We start from the raw sequence: 21,245 nt of genomic DNA, 5'->3' as shown, positions 1-21,245 counted from the left end.
CAAATGTCCCCATTTCTCTCCTTTGTTCCTTGTTTCTCGTCCTGCATCTTTAGTGGGAGGGACTAACAGGCTCAGTTGAGGAACAAAGGAGAAGAACTCATGTGTGCAAGTGAAAAACAGTCTGAGTTATTCAAGTGCAGCCAAATACAGTAAACACACAGGGAACAAGAAATGTTATGCTTTACCATGTATATATTTGCACAAAATAAATCTTCTTAAAACATATAACAAAATCTTTCAAGGCATACAGACATGTACCGTAGAGTTTTATCAAGTCTATAATCTGTAGGACATCTTTAACTTTAGCAGTGCAATAACAACTAAATATAAAATCAAATTAATATCATGCAATGTGCTACATAACGAGATTGTCAAAGTGCTATTCTTTCTTTGCAACTATATTTGCTTGGTTGCTGCCTAAAACATAATGAAAATACTTTGACGTTTCTTTTATTGTTTCTTCCTTCCACAGAGGTCCCTCGAGCACAACATAAACTCCTGTCCAGGTGATATTCAGTGCAACATATTGCTCCATAAGGAAAGTTGATTTTGTCATTGTGTCCCAAAAGATTTAAAATGCACACATGTGGTTGCATTTTAAATACATTTACTGGACTGAACCATGTAGTTCTTAACTTACATGTTCTGTTTACTTAGCTTCACTCTGCCCTGATGTCTCTTCTGTGCTGATGGACACTGATCATACCAGTATATTAACCTAGTGCTGTACAAATGATCTGGCTGCCACATTGATGTCAGCATTTGAATATTACACATGACTTTGCAGATCTTTATCACTGCCACAAAACTGTCTACTGTTGACAAGAATAACTCATTGTCCTTCAGAACAATGTATTATTGTATTAGACAGATTAAATCTATATTACACAAGATGGAGCATGTAAAAATAGCAGATTAATGGAGTTAGGAAGAGGCAGAGTCACATAATCTAGTCTACTAACACAATTAATTTAGTAATTGTCCTTTTTAACATCTTAAGCTCTGTGAATAAGATTAGAACCACTAAAAACTACTGCCTGAGTTCTAACAGAGACATCGTTATAAAAACATTTAAGGAATGTTTAGTCACTTAGTCACAACAAGAATAGTTGTTATAGTAAACTATGAAACACAGTATATACAAGTTAGTAAATAACACAAAGCTCATTTAAGTGCTATATTATGTATGTACAATATATATACAGTGGTGGGCAGAGATAAAGTACACCATCAATAAATGGGCAGAGAAGCAACTAATGCAGATATTTCCATAAGGCTATATCATCAAAATCACTTCCATCATCAAAAGACCAAATGAGGTAATATCCATCCAAATTATAGTACAGTAAATATAAAAAGGAACGATCAATGTAAATGGATTTGGGTATTTGTGGTATTGTGACTACTTACTAGGACACCTCCAGCCCTGGAGCACATAAGGCTGTGGCTGAGCACCATCATTAGTTGTCAACTATCTAAGAAGGAATTGACATTCAACCTGAAGGTTGTGCCGTTATTGGTACACTGGTACCAGTAACAGCACTGATGTTATCTTCCATCACTGCCTATAAAAGCTCTTACTGTGTACTGTCTGGTAATTGGCAGGCATCCTCTGACACCACTGACACACCCATTTTTCTTAGTTTGCTGATTCTACTCATTTTTTGTGGGGCTTCCATTTTGTTTCTAGTTTGTTAATAGTTTAATTCAATGTCTCAAATCATTCACTGGCAGTAGAAAGTGAGGACGTTCTGCTGGTTTCCTCGGATCAGCACCGCAGGGCAGTGGAGGCCGCAGGTCAGGGCATCCAGCCAGGCCATGTACAGTGCACTGGGGCAGTCGCTCTGAGGCACAGGAAGGCTCCTGAAAAAAAAACAACACATGTCCAGAGCAAAGAACAAAACAACATGACAAGAGTCAAATGAGTGCATGCTGTGGTTTGGACTGACAGACAATAAAAGCAAATCTCTCCTATTTCTTTTTCTATCAGTTTTGTAATGGTGGCTGGTGATGCCGTGTGTATAATCATTGTGATCATTAGACAGAAAGTTAGGTTTATCTTGTATTAGTGATAGAGATAAAGTACCTGCAGGACCACAAACATCTTAGAGTGTGTTTGTGGCTTTAGTACTTCCTACGTACTGTGCTTGTTAGTGACAGAGTAACAGTGGGGGTAGTAGGGGGAGTGGTTAGTAGTAGTAACCATAGTGGCAGTATTTCCTTGTTGGTACGTTTGATACCACCATGATATCACTGTTATTTTCTTTTCATTATCAATTGAACCCTGTTACATTCTTATTACTATAATATTACCCACAATTACCTTATTATTGTGATGTTACCTACATATCACCTCACTATTACATTTTTATTTTCCTAATATTACCCCACAGTTCCCCATTATTGTTGTCCATTAGTGCTACTGTAGCTAATACTTTATGTATTAAAATCTCCTAATAAATAATTGTTAGTCCAATCAAGATACCTGAACGATTGTGGCATCAAGAGAACTTTCGTAACATTTTAGTTTAAATTATTAATGATATTTGCCTCCTGACAGTATTATTTAGTAGTAAGCAAATACTTCTACAACTTTATAGTGATTGGATTACTTTGCTCTAAAACAAACTTGACAGAAGTCATCTAAGATAGTCAAGTCAGGAGCAGGGAGCATGACCTCAATGTGAAAATATAATCTGTCATATGCATCGGATTCACTCAAAGTCACAATATGACAAATTGAGTTAGTGCTTAATCAAAGCTCTAACTCAATTTGTCATATTGTGACTTTAACTATTAATGTAAACTTTACTCACACAAGCACGAGAGCAGCGTGTTGAGAATTCCTCCGGATGATTTCATTTAACCTCACTTTTCTCTCAGACTGTGAAAGGAGGAAATAAAAGAAACTGACACACAGCACACGTAACTCACTATTTCTCATACACAGATGAATTGGACACAGTGGATGACATTAAAAGTGACAGCATGGTGTTGCACATGTTGGGAATGTGTGGTGCTCACAAAACACACCTTAAGTCTGAAGGCCTCAAACTGTTTGTCAGATATTTTCCATGGGGCACTTTGTCTCATCGCCTGAACTGAGACACATTCCTGCTGTTCATCATGCAGCATGAAGGGGGCGACACTGTCCACAAACCTATTGAGGCTGAAATAAGAACAAGAAGAAGAAAACTATTGTTCAGACTAAACTGGAGTGTTCAGAATAAGTCACACTTAAAGAATTTGTAAGGTGGTAAATATAACAACTTGTCATCATAGACTGATCTCTTCCTGTGTCAGTACACCTGTTCTGTAACATGGAAAATGAATATTAGGGTTTTGTCAACATACTTTTTGGAGTGCGGATGTTTCTCGCTGTCTGTCATGACTATAACATCATTAAAATCCAGACGGAACCTCTTCAGCAGAGCTATCATCCTAAAACAAACAGTGAAAATTACAGACAGACTGTTGCAGCAGAACTTAAGTGACAATTTCAGACATGTATTAAAGAAAATACAGATTACATCAGTCAAACAGTTTACAGTCTGAAGAATTGATATGAATAATTGGCTATCTGCTTTTACATTACATTTGTTAAAAAAAGATGCAGATGTACTGTATAAATACTGATCATTATAGATGATGCACACTGCAGTTCATTGGGTAAAATACTTACATAATATCAAGATATACAATGTCATCTTGATTGTATGCACCATGACTGGATGTTAAATTGTTCTCATCAGAAACGTGTTAAAAAGCAGTTTGGGGGTTCCTAAATGTTTACATTTGTGGAGGTTCTGTGGATTTGAAATGTCACAGCTACAAACAACTCTTTGAGTAAAATAGAGAAAACCTACTCATTGCGACCTTCCACCATGTTTTGTTCATCTCCCACGATGAAGACCCTGACCTTACAGCTGTGCCAGCGTTTCCTCTTGGTGAGCAGGTAAGGCACCAGGAGTGTGAGACCTTAAGAGAGAACAAGGATATAAAGGCAGTTACTATGAAGGAGAAGGCAACTGAAATGTCAGCATCTCAGGAGGAAATGATAGAAGACTGTCTAGGTCACAAACCTAACATTGTATTTATTTATTTGTTGTTTTTAACTGACATGCTTACATCAGTTATCATCTCTCTTTTTTACATGTCAATATGCATTTACTGTATTTGCATACACATATGTTAAATTGACAAAACTGTGTTGTGTTATTTAGTCAAATCTAACATCTCTTTGGTGCTCACCTCCATCATCAGCTATCCAGTACACATCGATAGTCTTCTTCCCCTGGTCGTTCTGAAACACTGTTTTGATCTGATCACTGTCGCCTTTATCAGAGATGCCGTCAGCTGTGTCAACATGAAGAGGAGGCAATAGTTATATTCACTTTTGGGGATTTTAAAAGCAATGCTGCACTTTGAGGTAAACAGTACCATGATGGACCTTTAGGTGTCATGCTTTGTAGTTTTGCACTAATAACACACATAATACCAGAAGCTGTGCTTGCTCACCTGAAACCCTCTCAGGTGACGGCTGATCGTCATTTTCTACAGATTCATCTGACTCAAAGCCCTGGTTTACTAAAGGTCAGACATTACATCATCAACCACTGCCTTCTTATTATTTTAAGTCTTAGTGTAAGTTAATGTATGATTTCAAACCTTCAAAGTCAAACTGGTCAAAGACATCCAGCCCATCCATCATCCTCAGGATACACAAACAGTAGTTGGAGTCAAAAGTATCACTAGACAAAAAAAAAAAAAAAAAAAAAATCCTTTGAAGCACTAATCATCTTTGATTTCCTCTTTATTAATATTAATAATAACTAACTTACTATATGGTGTTGATATAGTCTTCAATGCTTTCTGGAGAACTGTCCCTCCAGTTCGACTTAAAGCCCAAGACCAGAGTGTTTGGCTTCAACTTGCCAAGACCAGAGGCCTTAAAAAATGGGAAACGATTGTTTTAGTCTCAAACTGAGGACAGATAAATTCCCAGTAGCTGTGTTTTGTACTAGTAAAGCTGTAATTTCACTCTCACAGATAAAACACACAGAATTAACTGTAACTGATGTTGTACCTGCAACAAGTGTTGAGCTCCAACCCTGAGAGTGTCTGCAGTGAAGGGAGTATAAAACGAGCGCACCTTCCTCTTGTTCATCCACTTCACCAACCAGTCTGTGGCTTCCTGTGGCCGAGTCTGCCTCTCCTTCTCCTAGACGAGTCAAGAATTCAGGTTTGTTTTTATTAGTTGAGTTAAAGATGTTCAACATGACCAGTAAAACATTTCTGATGGAAAGCTACAGTGAGGCTGTTGAGGTTGTCTGTAAATCTTTTCTTTTTGAAACATAATTGTTTCATGGTTAGTTATCTAACCTAACTAACCATGATGATGTCACCACAGATCATGAGGCTTATATGCTTAGTGAAGGAGCCAACGAAGTCCACCAGTGCAGGTCGCTGGTTTGGGGGCCCACTAAGGACAAGACACTGTGGTCTGAAAGAACACATTAGAGAAGACAGACAGACAACATTTAATGTTAAACACATAAAAGTTTATACAGCATTTTGTTGTTTTACACCACTTCTGGATTCAGTGTTTATAAGGTGACTCACAAGACTTAGACTTGTTCTCAGTCAACTGGAATTTAATTTGTGGATACTATAATTACTATGTGGTCACCTAAAATTCTTGACATGATCCTCCACGCCAGAGAGAGAGATAGTGTATGACAGAGCCATGTTGTATGTACCAGCCTGCACTGATGATCCCCAGTTTACCTCTGTGGATTTTAGAAACACAGATGAGGTGGGTATGAAAGTAATGAATAAAAGCAGGAGAGTGGGGAAAAGGTTGGTTATTGGGATCTTTTACTCACTTGGCTTGTTGTAGTTGACATATCCAAAAAGGAAGAAGATGATACTGAAGGTGACGAGAGCGGCCCACCAAGTCAACCGAAACATCAGAACTAATGAGATCACTGCTCCAAACAGAGCTGTCCATTTACTGTAGTAGTGAAATGAAGGTCTCCAACCTGAGGGTGGCAACAATGAGAAATAAAGAGCCTCTAATCTCACAACTCTGATTCATCAAGCTTATAAAGCAATAAGCAATAAAATCACCTGCAATTGGAAACAACAGCTGAGATTAGTTTTCTCCATCATATGCTCTGAATGTGTTAAAGGGGATCAAAATGTATATGCCACCAATCACTATATAATAGGTGGGGTACAACCTGTTGACTTGCATCTAGTATTTTGACCAGTATGTGATAAAGTAACTCACCAGGGGAGTTGGTGATTGAAGCGTGAAAGCAGCTGAAGTTTATGAGACAGTAGGAACACAAGAAGAAATTGGAGATCAAGGCTGCAATGGTGTTCAGCTTGCCTAGAATGAAACAGGAGGGAGAAGCAAAAGTTACATTACAACATATAAGAAGATAATCAAAGATCTCATGAACTCCCTGAACTGTTTCTCCTTATACAACATTAGATCACACTCACCAATAAGAATGAAGGCCACAGCAATCACATAGCAGAGGATATAGGCCCGGAGTGGTTCATCATTTTTCCCATAACCCTTTGCAAAGAATCCAATGTATGGGTATATTTTGTCTCTGCACAGACACTAAAAAAGAAAACAGAAAATATGAGTTTATTGAGTTTATTGACTACGCTACATGCATACATACAAGTATATTAGCATTTTTCAATAGCAGATACAGAAGAACATCTTTATAGTTTTGCTGTAGTTTGTCACCTGAAACACTTTGGGAGCAGAGACTAGGAAACCGAGAGCAGATGATAAACTGGCTGCAAACACACCAGCAGTGATGAGGTAGTAGAAACCTGAAATTTGGCCCAGTACCTGGTGAAAGGAGTCATCATAAAGAATGTGAGAACTGTCAACAATAAGAAACAAAAGATTATTGTATTACATGCAACAATTGTGAAAAATACAATATAAAAAAAAAAAGAAACCATTGATGAGCTGTGGCCAGCTCAGTAACTGTGACCTACTGGAATAAAGAAACTCTGTATTACCCTAGCCTAGCAAAGTCATGCTATTCTATTCTACTAAGCTGACTGGTGCAACAGGAACTCTGACACAATCCTATCCCTGCTGAAAACTATGTACAGAGCACAGAAAGCTACTCTCAACTGCCCTGCATATGCCATCGCCATGCAGGAGGAAGTACGAGTAGGAGGTACAAAAAACCCTACATACTCTATAAAATAAAGTACACCGTGTATGTAGTGGATGAACAGTGCTCCGGAAATCAAATCAGATACCACCAGAGAAGACGTACACAATTCTACAACTCCACAATAACCTTTCATATCATCTAGGAACTGTAAGGTCTCACAACCTTCAAAAAGAAAAAACAGATCTTGGCAAGGTGGTTCAGAGTCCTTCTCAACCAACACACCAAGTAATCTCTCTGTCCTGGAAGAGCCGCTTTATCAGCCACCATTTCAAGTTTCAATCATCATGACATGACTACCGCCAATCCAGATTAATTATGAACTATATGCAGTACAATTTGTGGATTGGGGATTAGAATTTGTGAATACATTTTCAGCTTTACCACTTAAGTGTTGCACTGTTGACCAGATTTTTTTTTCTCACTTTATGAAAGTAGTTTGTATTTTCTTCATAATGGCTGCAGCAAAGGGTCACTACTTATGTGTCATACATGAACATACATGAACTGGTGACTAATAGGTACAACGAGTCACTTTTGGGACACAAACGGAGTAACTGATGGTTTAATAGTGAGTAATGAATGAGTTGTTACTAGTTCGTGCCACCCAGTGGCTGACCTATGAGGTGTCTATTTCAATGATAATTGAACTAAATGTGACCTGGTGATTCATTATTACACTACTACCTAAACTATTCATTCTTTATTTATTAATGACACATGACTTCTGTGGTTGCTCCTGAATTGTTCCTCACTCTTTCTTCAGTAATATATTTTTGTGGTTTATGAACAGTAACTATAAACATCAACATTTACAGAATACTGCCTCATTGGAATAAGTGTAAAACATATTGGCAAAACGGATGTGTTTATTACGATACAGTACTATACAGTACTATAAAGTACGACACAGTACCTTTACATTGTTGGCCAGACCATATTTACAAGATTTTGACTGGATGCACTCTGTGAAGTTCCAGCCCAGAGTACACCCCAGATCCACACATCCATCTGTGACGTTGCCAGTCATAATATCACTTATATTTCCAGATGCGTCCCGTATGACACACGAGCCTACAATAGAAATAGGTTGCAAATATTATACTCATGATGTAATATGACGTTTCACACAGGAGGAACTGCAGTGCAAACAGCGTCACAATGTGGATTCGTAAAAGCTTTATGTAGAACTTTAGTGGTTGTTTTAATGTTTGTCTATTGGGTTTGAATTTCCTCATTTGCTTTTTAGTAGCTGGTTCTTCTTTTTCTGATGTTTCATTGTACAAACTCAAACATTCAAAGTTGAAATAAAAATAAATGCATGTATCTGCTTACCAACAGTCACAGAAATCACTAAATAGCTGACAGTAGTCCAGACAATGGCCATAAGGGTGCCTTTGGGTATAGCAGTAGCAGGGTCCTGCAAAAGGAAATCATACATAGTACAGTCACAGTCACAAGTCAACATTTATATCAATTCAATCAATTCTCCTGTCATCCTTGTCTCTTGTTCTTACCTTCAGGTCTCCAGAGATGTTGGCTCCAGACAGGATTCCAATGGCCGATGGAAAGAAAATGGCAAACATCTGGAAAAATGTGCCTTCAGGTTCTCGCCAGTCTGGTTTGAGGTTTGATATGAAGATGTCACCTGGAGTTGGGCAACAAAAGGCTGAATCAAGCAAATCAATCATGTGCTCCAGTCTTTTCTCTCTCAAGTTAGATGTCATCTCATCTGACAAACATCCAGTTCAACTGCATTTTGAAGAACGCGTTCTAATAAAACTATAAAATATGATTATTATTGTTTAAATTAAAATCTATGTAATGCTCCCTACACCAAATTGAAATTATCAAGAAGGTTGCTTTGTTAAAGGACTAAAATTTCTTAAACTCACTGCGATATCCAAAGATGCCCTGAGCCTCTTTCTCTGGTCCATGAGAGATAAATGTGCCCACAAGATAGTTGGAAAATGAGACCATGAGAACTATGAAGAACAAAATCTGGGTCTGATGGACAGATGAAAATGGAAAGAGGAGAAAGAAAAGGAAATATATATGACAATGACAAAAAGTTAGTTAAACATAACAGGATTTTTGTAACATTAAGGCACACACATAAAAGGCACAGGATGTGCTCACCTTGGACTCCCACTCCATTCCTGCCATTGATATCAGCAGAAGAATAGTCACTGTGATCACGCCCACAATGCGGACGTCACTGTCTTTATCAACCATGACGACACCGAACTCCTACAGTATATCAACCACATTATCACACATACTTGCTCAGTTGCATAACATGGCATGCAGGTTATTATATACAGCACCATAACTCATCTACCTTTTAAAAACCCTTCAGCATTAAAATGTGGAATCATTTAGGTCTTTGTCTAATATTGGAAATGTTTGTGAGTTCACAGTCACATTGATAAATGCCTGCTGGTTTGTTCAGTTTAGTTTGCCAGTTTCCTTTGTGAAGGTTCACAAAGGAAATGCCTTAGATTTTTTAAGTACAAGGCCAAATGTCATAAATGGAAATGAAAAATCCCAATAAGTAACATTAAGTATTGAATAGGTATTAACTCACCAGCATTAAATCACGGACTACCTCTGCAAAGCCAACTGTATTAAGCGCACAAGCCAGAGCATTGGCAAAGGAAAACACCATCCCGATTGGTCCACCAATTTCAGGACCCAGAGAGCGGGAAATCATGAAATAGGCCCCACCTGAAAATTATTTTAGACCACAGAAGTCGTAAAAGATGATGTTATAAAACACTGAGGTATAGTACATCTATGTTTTTAAAAATTACTGAACTACTAAATCATAAATGACTGTTGTCTTTAATCTCAGTTCATATACAAGCTTCTCTTCTTCCTCTTTCTCTCTTCTCTTCTGTCCAAATCTCTGTCTATACAGATAAACAGAATGCCTTAGTGAGCATCCTAGTGTATTTGTAATGTTTTTCAAACTTAACATGAACCTGACCTCATGGTATTAACAAGGAAGTGACTGACCTGAGATCACCCTCCCATTGGTGGCAATGGCAGAGATAGAGAGTGCAGTTACTGAGGTCACCGTCACAGACATCAGTATAATAAGGCAGGTCAACACTGAGATAAAGAGAAACAAGGTACGAGTCACAATACTACTGTTAATATGATTGACTTTTCATTTTTAAATCAGGGTTCACTTACACTTCTGATCTCAAAAGACACTCAAAAGTAATGGGAATGTGCTCTACATCTTCACAGCGCCTGCGTGTTAGATAGTCTGTGTGTGGGAGTACTAGGATTTAAGAGTCATTTCTCGCTGATCATGTTGGTCTTTTACTTCTTGTACATGTATCAGGCACTAATACTGTCACAACCCACTCTATTGTAAACCTAGTGTAGACTAGATTTTAAGTTTTAAGTAATTTTAAGTATTGTTGAAATTATTACACATGACAGAGTGACTTATTTGTCCAAGATTCAAGATTCAATACACTTCATTAATCCAAGAGGGAAATTGTTTCCCCTTGTTACTGTTGCTCTCAATCCAGACATAAGGAAAGAACCACAACCAGAAAAGATCCAACACCAACACAAATACAGAATAACATCACTGCAAAAACTCAATATATACAGAGAATATTGAAAGATGAATGCAATTGATCAATAAAAATATAATCCTCACTAAGGACACGGTGGTAGTAGTGGTTAGTACTGCCGCTGGTTCGATTTCACGGTTTGGCAGGGTACCTTTCTGTGTGGAGTTTGTACATTCATTCACAGTCACAGTCCCATCAGTCACCTGGCTGCTGGACTTGTAGCAGTCAGTCCATCAATATCCTCACCATGAGGCTCACAGAGTCTTCTGTTCTGTATCTTCAAAGCATCCTTGCAGGCCAACATTGGCCCACTCAGTGCATCTCTTTACAGTTTTAATGTTGACAGGCTGCCTCTGAACCAAAGGTGAGTATTGTGGAATGGAGGAATGTAAACAGAGGTTAATATTGAGTGAGAAAAGTCTCTGGGCAAATCATATGGATGGAGTCCCATAGCCAGCAGTTCAATATCAGGGCTGCATACACGCTCTTTCACAGTTACATGACCAGGTTGGCACCACCTGTTGTTAATGAGAACGGCGAGCCCCCCTCCTCTCCTCTTACCTCCTCTCCTCTCGCCTCCTGTCCCAGCGCATGGTGCTAAAACCGTCTATATTAACACTGGAGTCAGGAATACCATCATGCAGCCATGTCTCTGTGAAACACATCAAACTACACTCTCCAAATATGTCCTGCTTCCTCACCAGAGCTGTCAGTTCGTCCATCTTATTGTCCAGTGATCTCACATTACCCATAATCACAGAGGGGAGATGAGGTTTGAATCTTCTCACCTTCTCTCTGAACATCACTCTTCTCCTTTCTTTATTTCCTCCTTGCTGTTTTTTGCCTCCCCTACATCCCCTCGTTGTCCTTCTTCTGATCTCCTCTGGGATGTTTAAAGTCCCAGACAAAGTTTGATCTTTTACTCCAGTCAAACAACAGTCAACAAAGGAGCTGGCTCCATGATGATGAAGCAGCTGTTGCGCTCCAGTCTTTCAAGATGAGTGCAAGTATGAATCAAAGAGTAAAAACGGAGATAAAACTCTCTCGAACAACACGATCTGAGAGGGTAGAACTTAATTTCCTAAACTAGTTACTTATCTACACGAACAAATGAAAGAAAAGAAAATAAATGAAGGAAAAAGACATCACAAGGAAAGAAGAGAGCAGCTGCAACAGGCTGCTGCACTGCTCGTGCCTGCGCACTTTTTTAGCATTCAGCAACAAAGGACTGAAGTGATAACTTACAGATGCCTGCCTGAGAAATAATCCATGACAGCCGCAGAAACAGGATGACTCCCCAAATATTCAGCATGCAACGAATCTGTGATTAAATTCAATCAAACAGTTTTGTGAGAATTTTTACTATGATATTTGTGATATATAATATAGGATTCTATGTATATTAGGCTGAAATGCACAAACTTCACTTCACTACTTACCATGACTCCAGTCACCCAGCCAAATCTAACGGGAGCTTTCTCCTTTGGAGATTGTGACTCTTCATTTCCACTGTCAGTAGTGGGCAGACTGCTAACTCCTGAATCAGTGGTGGTGTTTGGCACCTCAATACCTGCCTCTGCTTCCTGGTAAATGCAATTTAAACAAGGTGATGAAAATAGATATTACAGTTCGAAATTTCTTTGCAAAAATGATGCTAATTACTTTGATGATTTACAGAGAGGGATAACTTACCTCAAATGCTCTGCGGAGAGCCTCCAGAGACGGTCTGCTCTTTGAGTGTGGCAGTGTACTTGCATAATGTTCCAGCTGTGGCACCAGGTCTAAGGTGCTGTAGAAGGAAGATCTCCGTAGCTCCATCCTTGAGCCCTGATGTTCTGATGCACTGTGAGGCAGAAAGTCCAAACACTTTTTTAAATACAAGAAACCTGTCAATACTGCAGAAAATGCTAAAGCAAATTTATAATTTTAATGGCCAAACAATCTATCATTGCGACAAGAAAAACGCTTGAAACATATAGTGCCATTAAATTTAACATGATAAAACATGTCTCCTGACCTGATCTGCTGACATGGACATCACTTGGATGGAAGCTCAATAGTAAAGGGGAGGGACTGATGAGCCTGTAGTGAAGTCCAGGGGGTTCTAAGGCTCAGCAAGTAATCTATTGACAAAATGTGTACATTTTGTGCATTGTGGTCCACAGTCCCCTCAGTCACTTGGCTGCTGGACTTGAAGCCAGTGATGGTCCTCATGCCTCAAGCCTCCTTTCCTTCCCTGATCCTGACAGACAGCTGTCTCTGGACCCATTTAGCTGCCTACTTGTCCGCTTACCTGAATGCCTTCTTTTTGTCATTCAGGATGACTTTGAAGTCCCTGGTGATGCAGGGCTTGTTGTTAGGAAAGCAGTAAATGGTTTCTGTGGATATGTGGTTGTGGTCCACACCATCATTTATATAGTCAAAACCCCAACATGGGGTTCACATGAAATGTGGTTAACTAGGCCCTATTTAGATTGAAAAAAAGAACAATAGGTGCTAACATTACAAACCTTGAATCTGCATCCGAGACAACAATGGTTGGAGGAATTTGGAGGTTACAATCTTGTTGCTGGCAGCTTATGTCAAAATGCTGTGATGAGTATCTGGGAGGTCCCTCCTCATTGGCTGAGAAGCGAACACGAGGGATTTCCTGTTTGGTTGGGAGCTGCCCCATTGGCACGTTGTAGTTATTCCTGCACAAAGGAAAAAAGCTGTAAATACTTAATAGCACAAATTAAATATGTTTAAATACAAAGGTTATGGTCACCAGTCCTAAACTTGATCCATTAACTGAATTATTACTATTTTATGCAAAAATATTTTATTTTTTTATCTATATCGGCCCTGTAAAAGTAATCATTCAATTCAAATCAATTTTATTTGTATAGCGCTTTTTGCAATTGACATTGTCACAAAGCAGCTTTACACAACCAAAGAACAGTACAAGAACAGTGAATGTGTATGAATCATAATAATCAGATTGTCCATTGAAAAGTATTAGTCAAACTGCTTTAATTCTTCTTAAAGCGGTTTGACTGCTTTATATATATATATATATATATATATATATATATATATATATATATATATATATATATATATATATATATATATATATATATATATATATATATATAATAGCAATTATGTCTGTCACTGTTACTAAATTATGCTTACTCTCATATGAATTTGGTGCAAAGTGCATTTAAACTCAATCTTGACCAGAGCTGTAGATCAGAGTCAGTTGGTGTCTGTACAGAAGTCATTGAAAAGTATTAGTCAAACTGCTTTAATTCTTCTTAAAGCGGTTTGACTGCTTATATGTGCACCACCAAAGATAGTCAATTGATCATTTTCTTAAAAATGGTTTATATTGTAAAAAGGAACTTGTGTTTGACTAATTACTGGTGCAAAGTGGTTTCTGATTCATTGTAAGTTTAATTCAACAGCGGTATGTGGGAGTAGCATTTTCTCAAAGATAAAGAACATGTCTACCAGTCACATAATTAGTATTGTGTTTTGTGTGCATCTTTCTTTGCTAAAATGTATTTGTAATGTATTAAATTTTATTAAGGATTACTGGTGATGAAGTTGCTATTTGGCTTTTGTTCATTTAATTTAATTTAATTTAATTTAATTTCTATGGATGCATATTTTAATGCATTAGCAATTCAAGGAACAAAATAAAAATTATAAATACTAAATAATAATAAATAAACGCTATCAGGATTAACAGTGATACAGTAAATTTAAACGCCACCGCCTAGCAATACCTTAACATTTTTCTACTAAGAATATAAACATTCTAAGGACATACCAAACATCAACTTACTATATACTAATATTTAGAAAAAAAAATATTAAGCAGAAAAAGTCTTAAGTACTTACACAGGAGTTTTCTTTCCAGATGAAATCGTGCTTGTCAGCTGGTGAAAAAAATTTATTTTATTAATTTCATATTGCGACTCTTAACATTTATATCTCCAGTGAGGTGGGTGACATCCCCTCCCTTCTTCCTCATCTTCATCCCTCCCCCTCACAGACACACACTCACCTTAATCATCATTGTCTACACTGAAAAAAATTTAACATTGTTACATAAGAATGAATTTTCTTTAAACTTGATCTTCAAACTATTAGCATTTTCACATTTACGTACTTGTATTCACAGAATCCTCTAGTAACTGAAACTACAGTAGTGATATCTTATGTATTTACACCAACAAGCAAGTTATTTCTCTTTTGCAGTACTTTTTAAAGTTTTAGTAATTTGTGAACTATGTGTAATAAAACAAGTAGTTTAACGCATGTTACAAAAATGTGAAAACACGCCCAGGCAATGCACATGTCAGGCATCCCTCAACACAACAGGTGACAACATCATCAAGAATAAACCTCCCAAATGTCATCCTGAGAACGACTCACTATGGTCATCCTTTAGCAAATACATGACACGAACCGTAGCTTTACAGACAAAACCTACATTTTTACATGTGGGGTGTGCAAAAATCAGTAATTACACTGTCCAAGGATGAAAAGGTGCCAACCGAAATAAAAAGAAAAACACCTCTGTGTGTATAAAAATGAAGCTTACATCCCTAGCATTTTCCCATCAATAATACTTTTTTTATTTTATTGGTTTATTAAGGTCTGTGACATTTGTTAATTATTATTTTTACTACTTATTATTATTTTATATTTTAGATTACACATTCAATTTATCTTTATTTAAATTCAAAATTGTTATATTAGTTTAAATTATAATGATAGCTATAAATAATTGTGAATTTTTAGATGTTTTAAGATGAGATAATAGCTGATGAATTTCTCGTAGCTGACTCAACATACATTTTTTTAGAATTGCTCAGTGTACGTGTTAGAGTAATGTTTACTACATCAGAAATGAATGAATGAAACTCCTCTGCCTTACACACTATACACAGTACAATATCTTTTTACAGCTTTGGAAAGATATCCATTTTAAACTAGATTATAATTGTCTATTTTCAACTCATATGTATGCAACAGATGATGAACAGTAACCAGAAACTTCAATCAATACACTGGAGTTTCTAACACATGATCTCGCCACAAAACCTGGATTACAAGATGGAAGCTGCTGATTAATGAAATTTAAAAAATTACCCAAAAGACATGAAGTGAAACAGTTTCTTACTTTGTCAAGTTGGTAGTTTTGGTTTCCTGAAAATATAAAATTTGGAATATTGGCTAGTTGGTCCTTAAACAACATTATGTAGTTCAATATTGTATGATTTGTATAGAAAAGAAAATGTAGCAACAACATCCTTTAGTCACATGTTTTCTGGCACAAGAAAAAGCAGCACTTTTGACTTAATAATCTGGTTTCTATAAGGTGGACATTTCTTGCAGTGTATTCTACATAGTGCTAGTACCCAGCTATAATTAAACCTGCTCTATTAAATCGCTATGTTCACATTTCCATTGTGCTTTGGTCAAAGTCACTTCTTACACCCACACTAGTATTCAGCAAGGTCTCGTTCCAAAATCAGATTCCAAGACTCTGCATAAAGATTTACTAATATGTAGTGCTGGTGTATCACTTGTCTCTAAGCTGCCAAACTGTAGAAATGTTGGTGTAATGAATCAGATGTAACTGTTCATACCTGGATTCCTGTGATATATCAGCCAGTGCAGACAATTACTAGTACTGAGCAACAGAACAATGTTTGTGCACTGACACAATTTCTTTTAGCATTGCACAAGACAGTGACGGACAGGGTTTGTCATATTGTCATTGTTGAGAGTTCAATTTTTAAGTACAGTTATGTTTAGAAAGAATGAACAACACCTCAGGGGTCACAAGGGTAATGTCTGATGTCAAATCGAATAAGTACAATGATATGCGACATTTCCAGGAATGCAGCACTCTCCCTGTTCCTCCCCGTTTCATCCATGTCTTGGACCTCCCCTTTTTGCACTTTCTTTGTAAACTAAACTCCTGGTTGTCTGAATCATGTGGCCCAGGCGATAGTGGGAACAGCAAAAACAAATGGGAAGAGTTTGACTTGAAGAAGACAGAATTAGAGAATCAGGAAAGAAAAGAACTTTAGTCCAAAAACTAGAAAGGTGGTACAGAATCAAGTCATATGTCAGATGCCAAAGTCCATCACCCTACTACAGAACAGGTCTAGAGATGTTGACAGCTATGGATTTGTGTTTTGACAGCAGCCAGTGCACATCTACAGTCAGAAGAAGAAGTACAGTAGTCATCTCAGGGAAAGTAATGAAAGAGTCACAGTTCTATAGTCATGAGTCATTCATTTCCTCAGTTACTCCTTTTCTTACTAGTCTACAATGAAACTTTTACTGTAAAGGAGAAATTCTGCCTACTATTATTTTCCCATGGTACGTGACTGCAGTTATGTAAGGGTAATGCATAAACAACAAATGAAAGCCTGGAATGAAAAACATTTACAATATGAGTTATGATGATGAAGAAGTTGCACAGTGAATGCATTTTGCAATGAGGTGGAGTCATATAGTACATAGTTCAGCACTGTGTAAAAGCTTATTAGACACTTTTAGACAGTCATCTACTATCATTTATCGAGGAGGTTCTATTTGCTTCTTTCTCTCTTTTTATCTTATCTGCCTACGAGCCTTTTCTTCATCCCTACTTGATCCTCCAGCTATGTCTTTCAATAGATTTTGTAGTGTTAGCAGCACCACTGCTCTGTGGAGGGTTATGGGAGTCCAATGAGGCGAATGGGTTCCAGCAAGGTGTGCCATCTTTAGTCACTGAATCTGTACTTCTCATCTGCATGATGTAGCTCAGAGTGAGCTGGAGCCAGCTGTTGGATCTCTCAGATGCACTGCTTCATTTCCAGCTGCAGAGGGCTCTCTTGATGTTGCAGCGACTTCCTGTAGGACATCATAAATGCAAGTCTTTGAATGTATTATTGACCCAATTTCATTTATCTATTTTACATATTCTGTATATATATTGAGTTTTTCTGTATTGATGTTATTAGTTATGTGTATTTATGTTGGTGTTGAATCTTTTCTGGTTGTGGTTCCTTTTCTTTCTGTCTGTTTTGATAACAACGGTAATGAGGCAAAACAATTTCACTCTGGAATTAAAAGTTTTTTGAATCTTGAATCTTGAATCTTGCCTGGACCTGCCTGACCTGAACCCGCCTCTGCCTGTCCCCTTGTCACCATCAGTGTTTTCTACCCAACCTGTTCTTTCTCGTGTGCTCTTCCTCCACTCAGGACTTGCCCTGCTCTACTCTCCAGTACCGTGAGGAAGTTCCCACCTGACCTGTTCTCTCCCTCGTGCTCCCTTTCCTTTCTCTGTCCTTCTCCATTTATGCTCTAGACCTCACTGTGTATGATCCAGGACTGCATTTTTCTCCCTGATTTTGAATTATTGGACTTTGCACATTTAATTGTCAAACTGCTCACTTGTTTATGTCCCTGAACTTATCATATCAGTCTGTTTGGACACTAACTGTTTTGTATTGTGCTTGAGCAAACTCGTAACTGCTCACCTGAACCTTTACCATCTGTGTATGACCCCCTACTGCCGTATCACGCTGATGTTTGGATTTTGGATGTCGGATTGTTTGATCGTTGTGCTTCTGCATTGACTTTACACGTCCCTGTAATCAGCCATTAGGCTTTAGCTCTGTGCCACAGGACAATCAGTTTCCACCTGTTTCTCTCAGCTCAAAGTGCTCTTTGATCTGCACCGGCCATCTTAGACGGTGATGTCATCTTCACCTCTCACCACTTCCAGATCATCATTGTTCTTATCAATCACCGCCATTATTATTTTCCACAGCAACTCTCATCCAGACCTTCATACTCACTGGACATCGTCTTCTCCAGATTGGACCTTTGCTAAACTCCCCTGACTTCTCTACTTGTGTAGTTAATAAACTTTTTGAACTCTATTCTATATCTGAGTTATGTCTGGCCATGGAGTCCTTCCTTCACTACGTGACAGTCTACATTAACATGTCAAAGGTGAAACACAGAGAAAGTAACAAAATTTTAAGCTTTATAACCATTGCTTAGGCAGGTTCTCCATAAATAACGTTTATGGAGCATAATGTATTAAAGTATTCCTGTTGATACTGTAAAAAGGAGCGATGAGATCCAAGATGGTGCATCACACCAAACGGTAAGTACAGTATGTGTTCCTTACAGACCAGACCCAGTACATTGAAGCATTTGTATTTTACTTGAGGCATTTTCAAGAAATAAATATTCATTTATTGAAATGTACAGCAGCTATTAAAATATCAAAGCACTCTAACTAGTTCATTAAAAGAACAAACTTTTTTTTTTTTTTGCACATTTATGACTCCTACCAGTGTACGCAGACACACAGTAAGAAAGAAGTTCACTCACTACTTTGTCCAGTTTCATGAGAAACACTGCTTCAGAGGTCCATTCAGAATTCTTTCCTTGGTTTACATAAAGACGGGAGTTGCCCCTCCTCCAGCTCAGACGTAGAAACAAACCTGTTAGAATTGTGGGAATATCTGCTTTGGCCTTTTTCTCGCTGCAACAAACTCAGAGTTCAGCAGCAGAATGCAACAATGGACAGTGCCAACTTGTCTCTCTTCTTACTCCCACCCTCCTGGAATCTGTGGAAACAGAAAATGCCATTTACATTTTGTTGAATATTTCCTCAAACTGAAAAAAAGCAAAACATGTCTGTGTGCACACTATTTGACACCCAACTGAAGACCAGTTCAATGCTGCTGGATTTTCAGATTTAAAGATGGACTCATTCTGTTCATGTGTAATTCAAATTTGGGTTTAGTTCAAAGTTTGAAGCTGTAAGTGTTACAATTTGAAGGTGTTCTGTCTTGTTTGTTTACTGGGTTAGCATTTTGAATGTAGCAACACTAGCTGCACAGTAATGCTACAAGGTCGATGTGGTGTGATCATCCCGCTTCACATACTGTGGTACTGTTATTAGTGACAGAATGCTGCAGTTCTTTTTCAATAGGAAAACAGTCAGCAACTGTGAGTCGTCATCCTGCAGATTCCTTTAGTGTTGCTTTCCAAACAGCACTAACTTGTAAATTATTGAATGCTTCAATGGGAACTGTAGCAGATTTTAATGTCTGTTTAATTTCTTTCTCTGTATTGACTTTGAATATGTTGGATCATGTTTGCACTGATCTAAGGTCTAACTGCTCATGTCAGAGTAAACATAAATGTTTCCTGTACAGGACAGCACATCACATTCACCTAAAACAATGGAGGATGCCTGCCAGACTGACCCAGCGCTGCTACATACTGTTCGCCAGTCGACTTACAGTATTCTTGGAGGAGTCTTGAGCCTCACATAAATGCAGGTTTGTAGCCTAAATACATTATATACAGTGGCAAGAAAAAGTGTGTGAACCCTTTGGGATTATGTGGAGTTTTGCATGAATTGGTCATAAAATGTGCTCCGATCTTCATCTAACTCACAACAATACAAAAACACAGTCTGCTGAAAATAATAGTACACAAACGTTATATGTTTTTATTGAACATACCATTTATACATTCACAGTGCAGGGTGGAAAAAGTATGTGAACCCCTAGCCTTATGACTGCTCCAAGAGCTAATTGGAGGCAGGAGTGAGCAAACCTTGAGTCCAATCAGTGTGATGATATTGAATGTGTTGCTGAAAGCTGTCCTGCCCTTTAAAAACACACACCAGTTTTGGGTTTACTGTTGCAGCACTGTTGCTACTCTCCATAGGCGTGGTCGTCCTGTAAAGATGACTGCAATAGCACATCGCAGAAAGCTGAATGAGGTAAAGAAGAATCCTAGAGTGTCAGCTAAAGACTTACAGAAATCTCTGATGCTAACATTATTGTTGACACGTCTACAATAAGGAAAACATCAAACAAGAATGGAGTACATGGGAGGACACCATGGAGGAAGCCATAGCTGTCCAAAAATAATATTGCAGCATGTTTGAAGTTTGCAAAAGAGCACCTGGATGTTCCACAGCACTACTGGCAAAATATTCTGTGGACAGATGAAACCAAAATTGAGTTGTTTGGTAAAAACACACAACACTATGTGTGGAGAAAAAAAGGCACAGCACACCAACATCAAATCCTCATCACCACTGTAAAACAAGGCAGAGGAAGCATCATGGTTTGGGGCTGCTTTGCTGCCTCAGGGCCTGGACGGATTGTTGTCATTGATGGAGAATTCCAGAGTTTATCGAGACATTTTGCAGGAAGATTTAAGAAAGATTAAAGAAAATTAAGTTAAGTTAAATTAAATAAATTAAGTTAAGAAAATTTAAGCCAACTGAAGCTCTGCAGAGGATGGGTGATGCAACAGGACAATGACCCAAAGCATACAAGTAATTCAACAAAAGAATAGCTTCAACAGAACAAAATACGCCTTCTGGAGTGGCCCAGTCAGAGTCCTGACC

The 21,245-nt window shown here is 38.0% G+C and overlaps 1 protein-coding gene across 1 annotated transcript; it reads right to left on the bottom strand.

Moving 5' to 3' along the window:
• Nucleotides 1-1,724: 1,724 nt before the first annotated feature.
• LOC113157502 (solute carrier family 12 member 3-like) lies at nt 1,725-13,478 on the bottom strand. Its single transcript, XM_026353047.1, has 27 exons — nt 13,315-13,478; nt 12,497-12,647; nt 12,244-12,387; nt 12,050-12,125; nt 10,230-10,325; nt 9,799-9,938; nt 9,351-9,461; nt 9,107-9,218; nt 8,729-8,859; nt 8,547-8,631; nt 8,128-8,285; nt 6,767-6,874; nt 6,511-6,634; nt 6,293-6,394; nt 5,886-6,041; nt 5,690-5,789; nt 5,392-5,503; nt 5,087-5,221; nt 4,842-4,948; nt 4,669-4,751; nt 4,519-4,587; nt 4,252-4,356; nt 3,867-3,978; nt 3,355-3,441; nt 3,034-3,169; nt 2,817-2,884; nt 1,725-1,863 (listed from the first exon to the last, which is right to left on the bottom strand). The coding sequence occupies exons 1-27, from the start codon at nt 13,476-13,478 to the stop codon at nt 1,725-1,727; spliced, it is 3,111 nt and encodes a 1,036-aa protein (XP_026208832.1).
• Between the last annotated feature and the right edge of the window lie 7,767 nt (nt 13,479-21,245).

This window comes from Anabas testudineus, chromosome 18 (assembly GCF_900324465.2).
Source record: "Anabas testudineus chromosome 18, fAnaTes1.2, whole genome shotgun sequence".
Lineage (NCBI taxonomy): Eukaryota > Metazoa > Chordata > Actinopteri > Anabantiformes > Anabantidae > Anabas > Anabas testudineus.
This window is presented reverse-complemented; position numbering and strand designations above follow the sequence as displayed.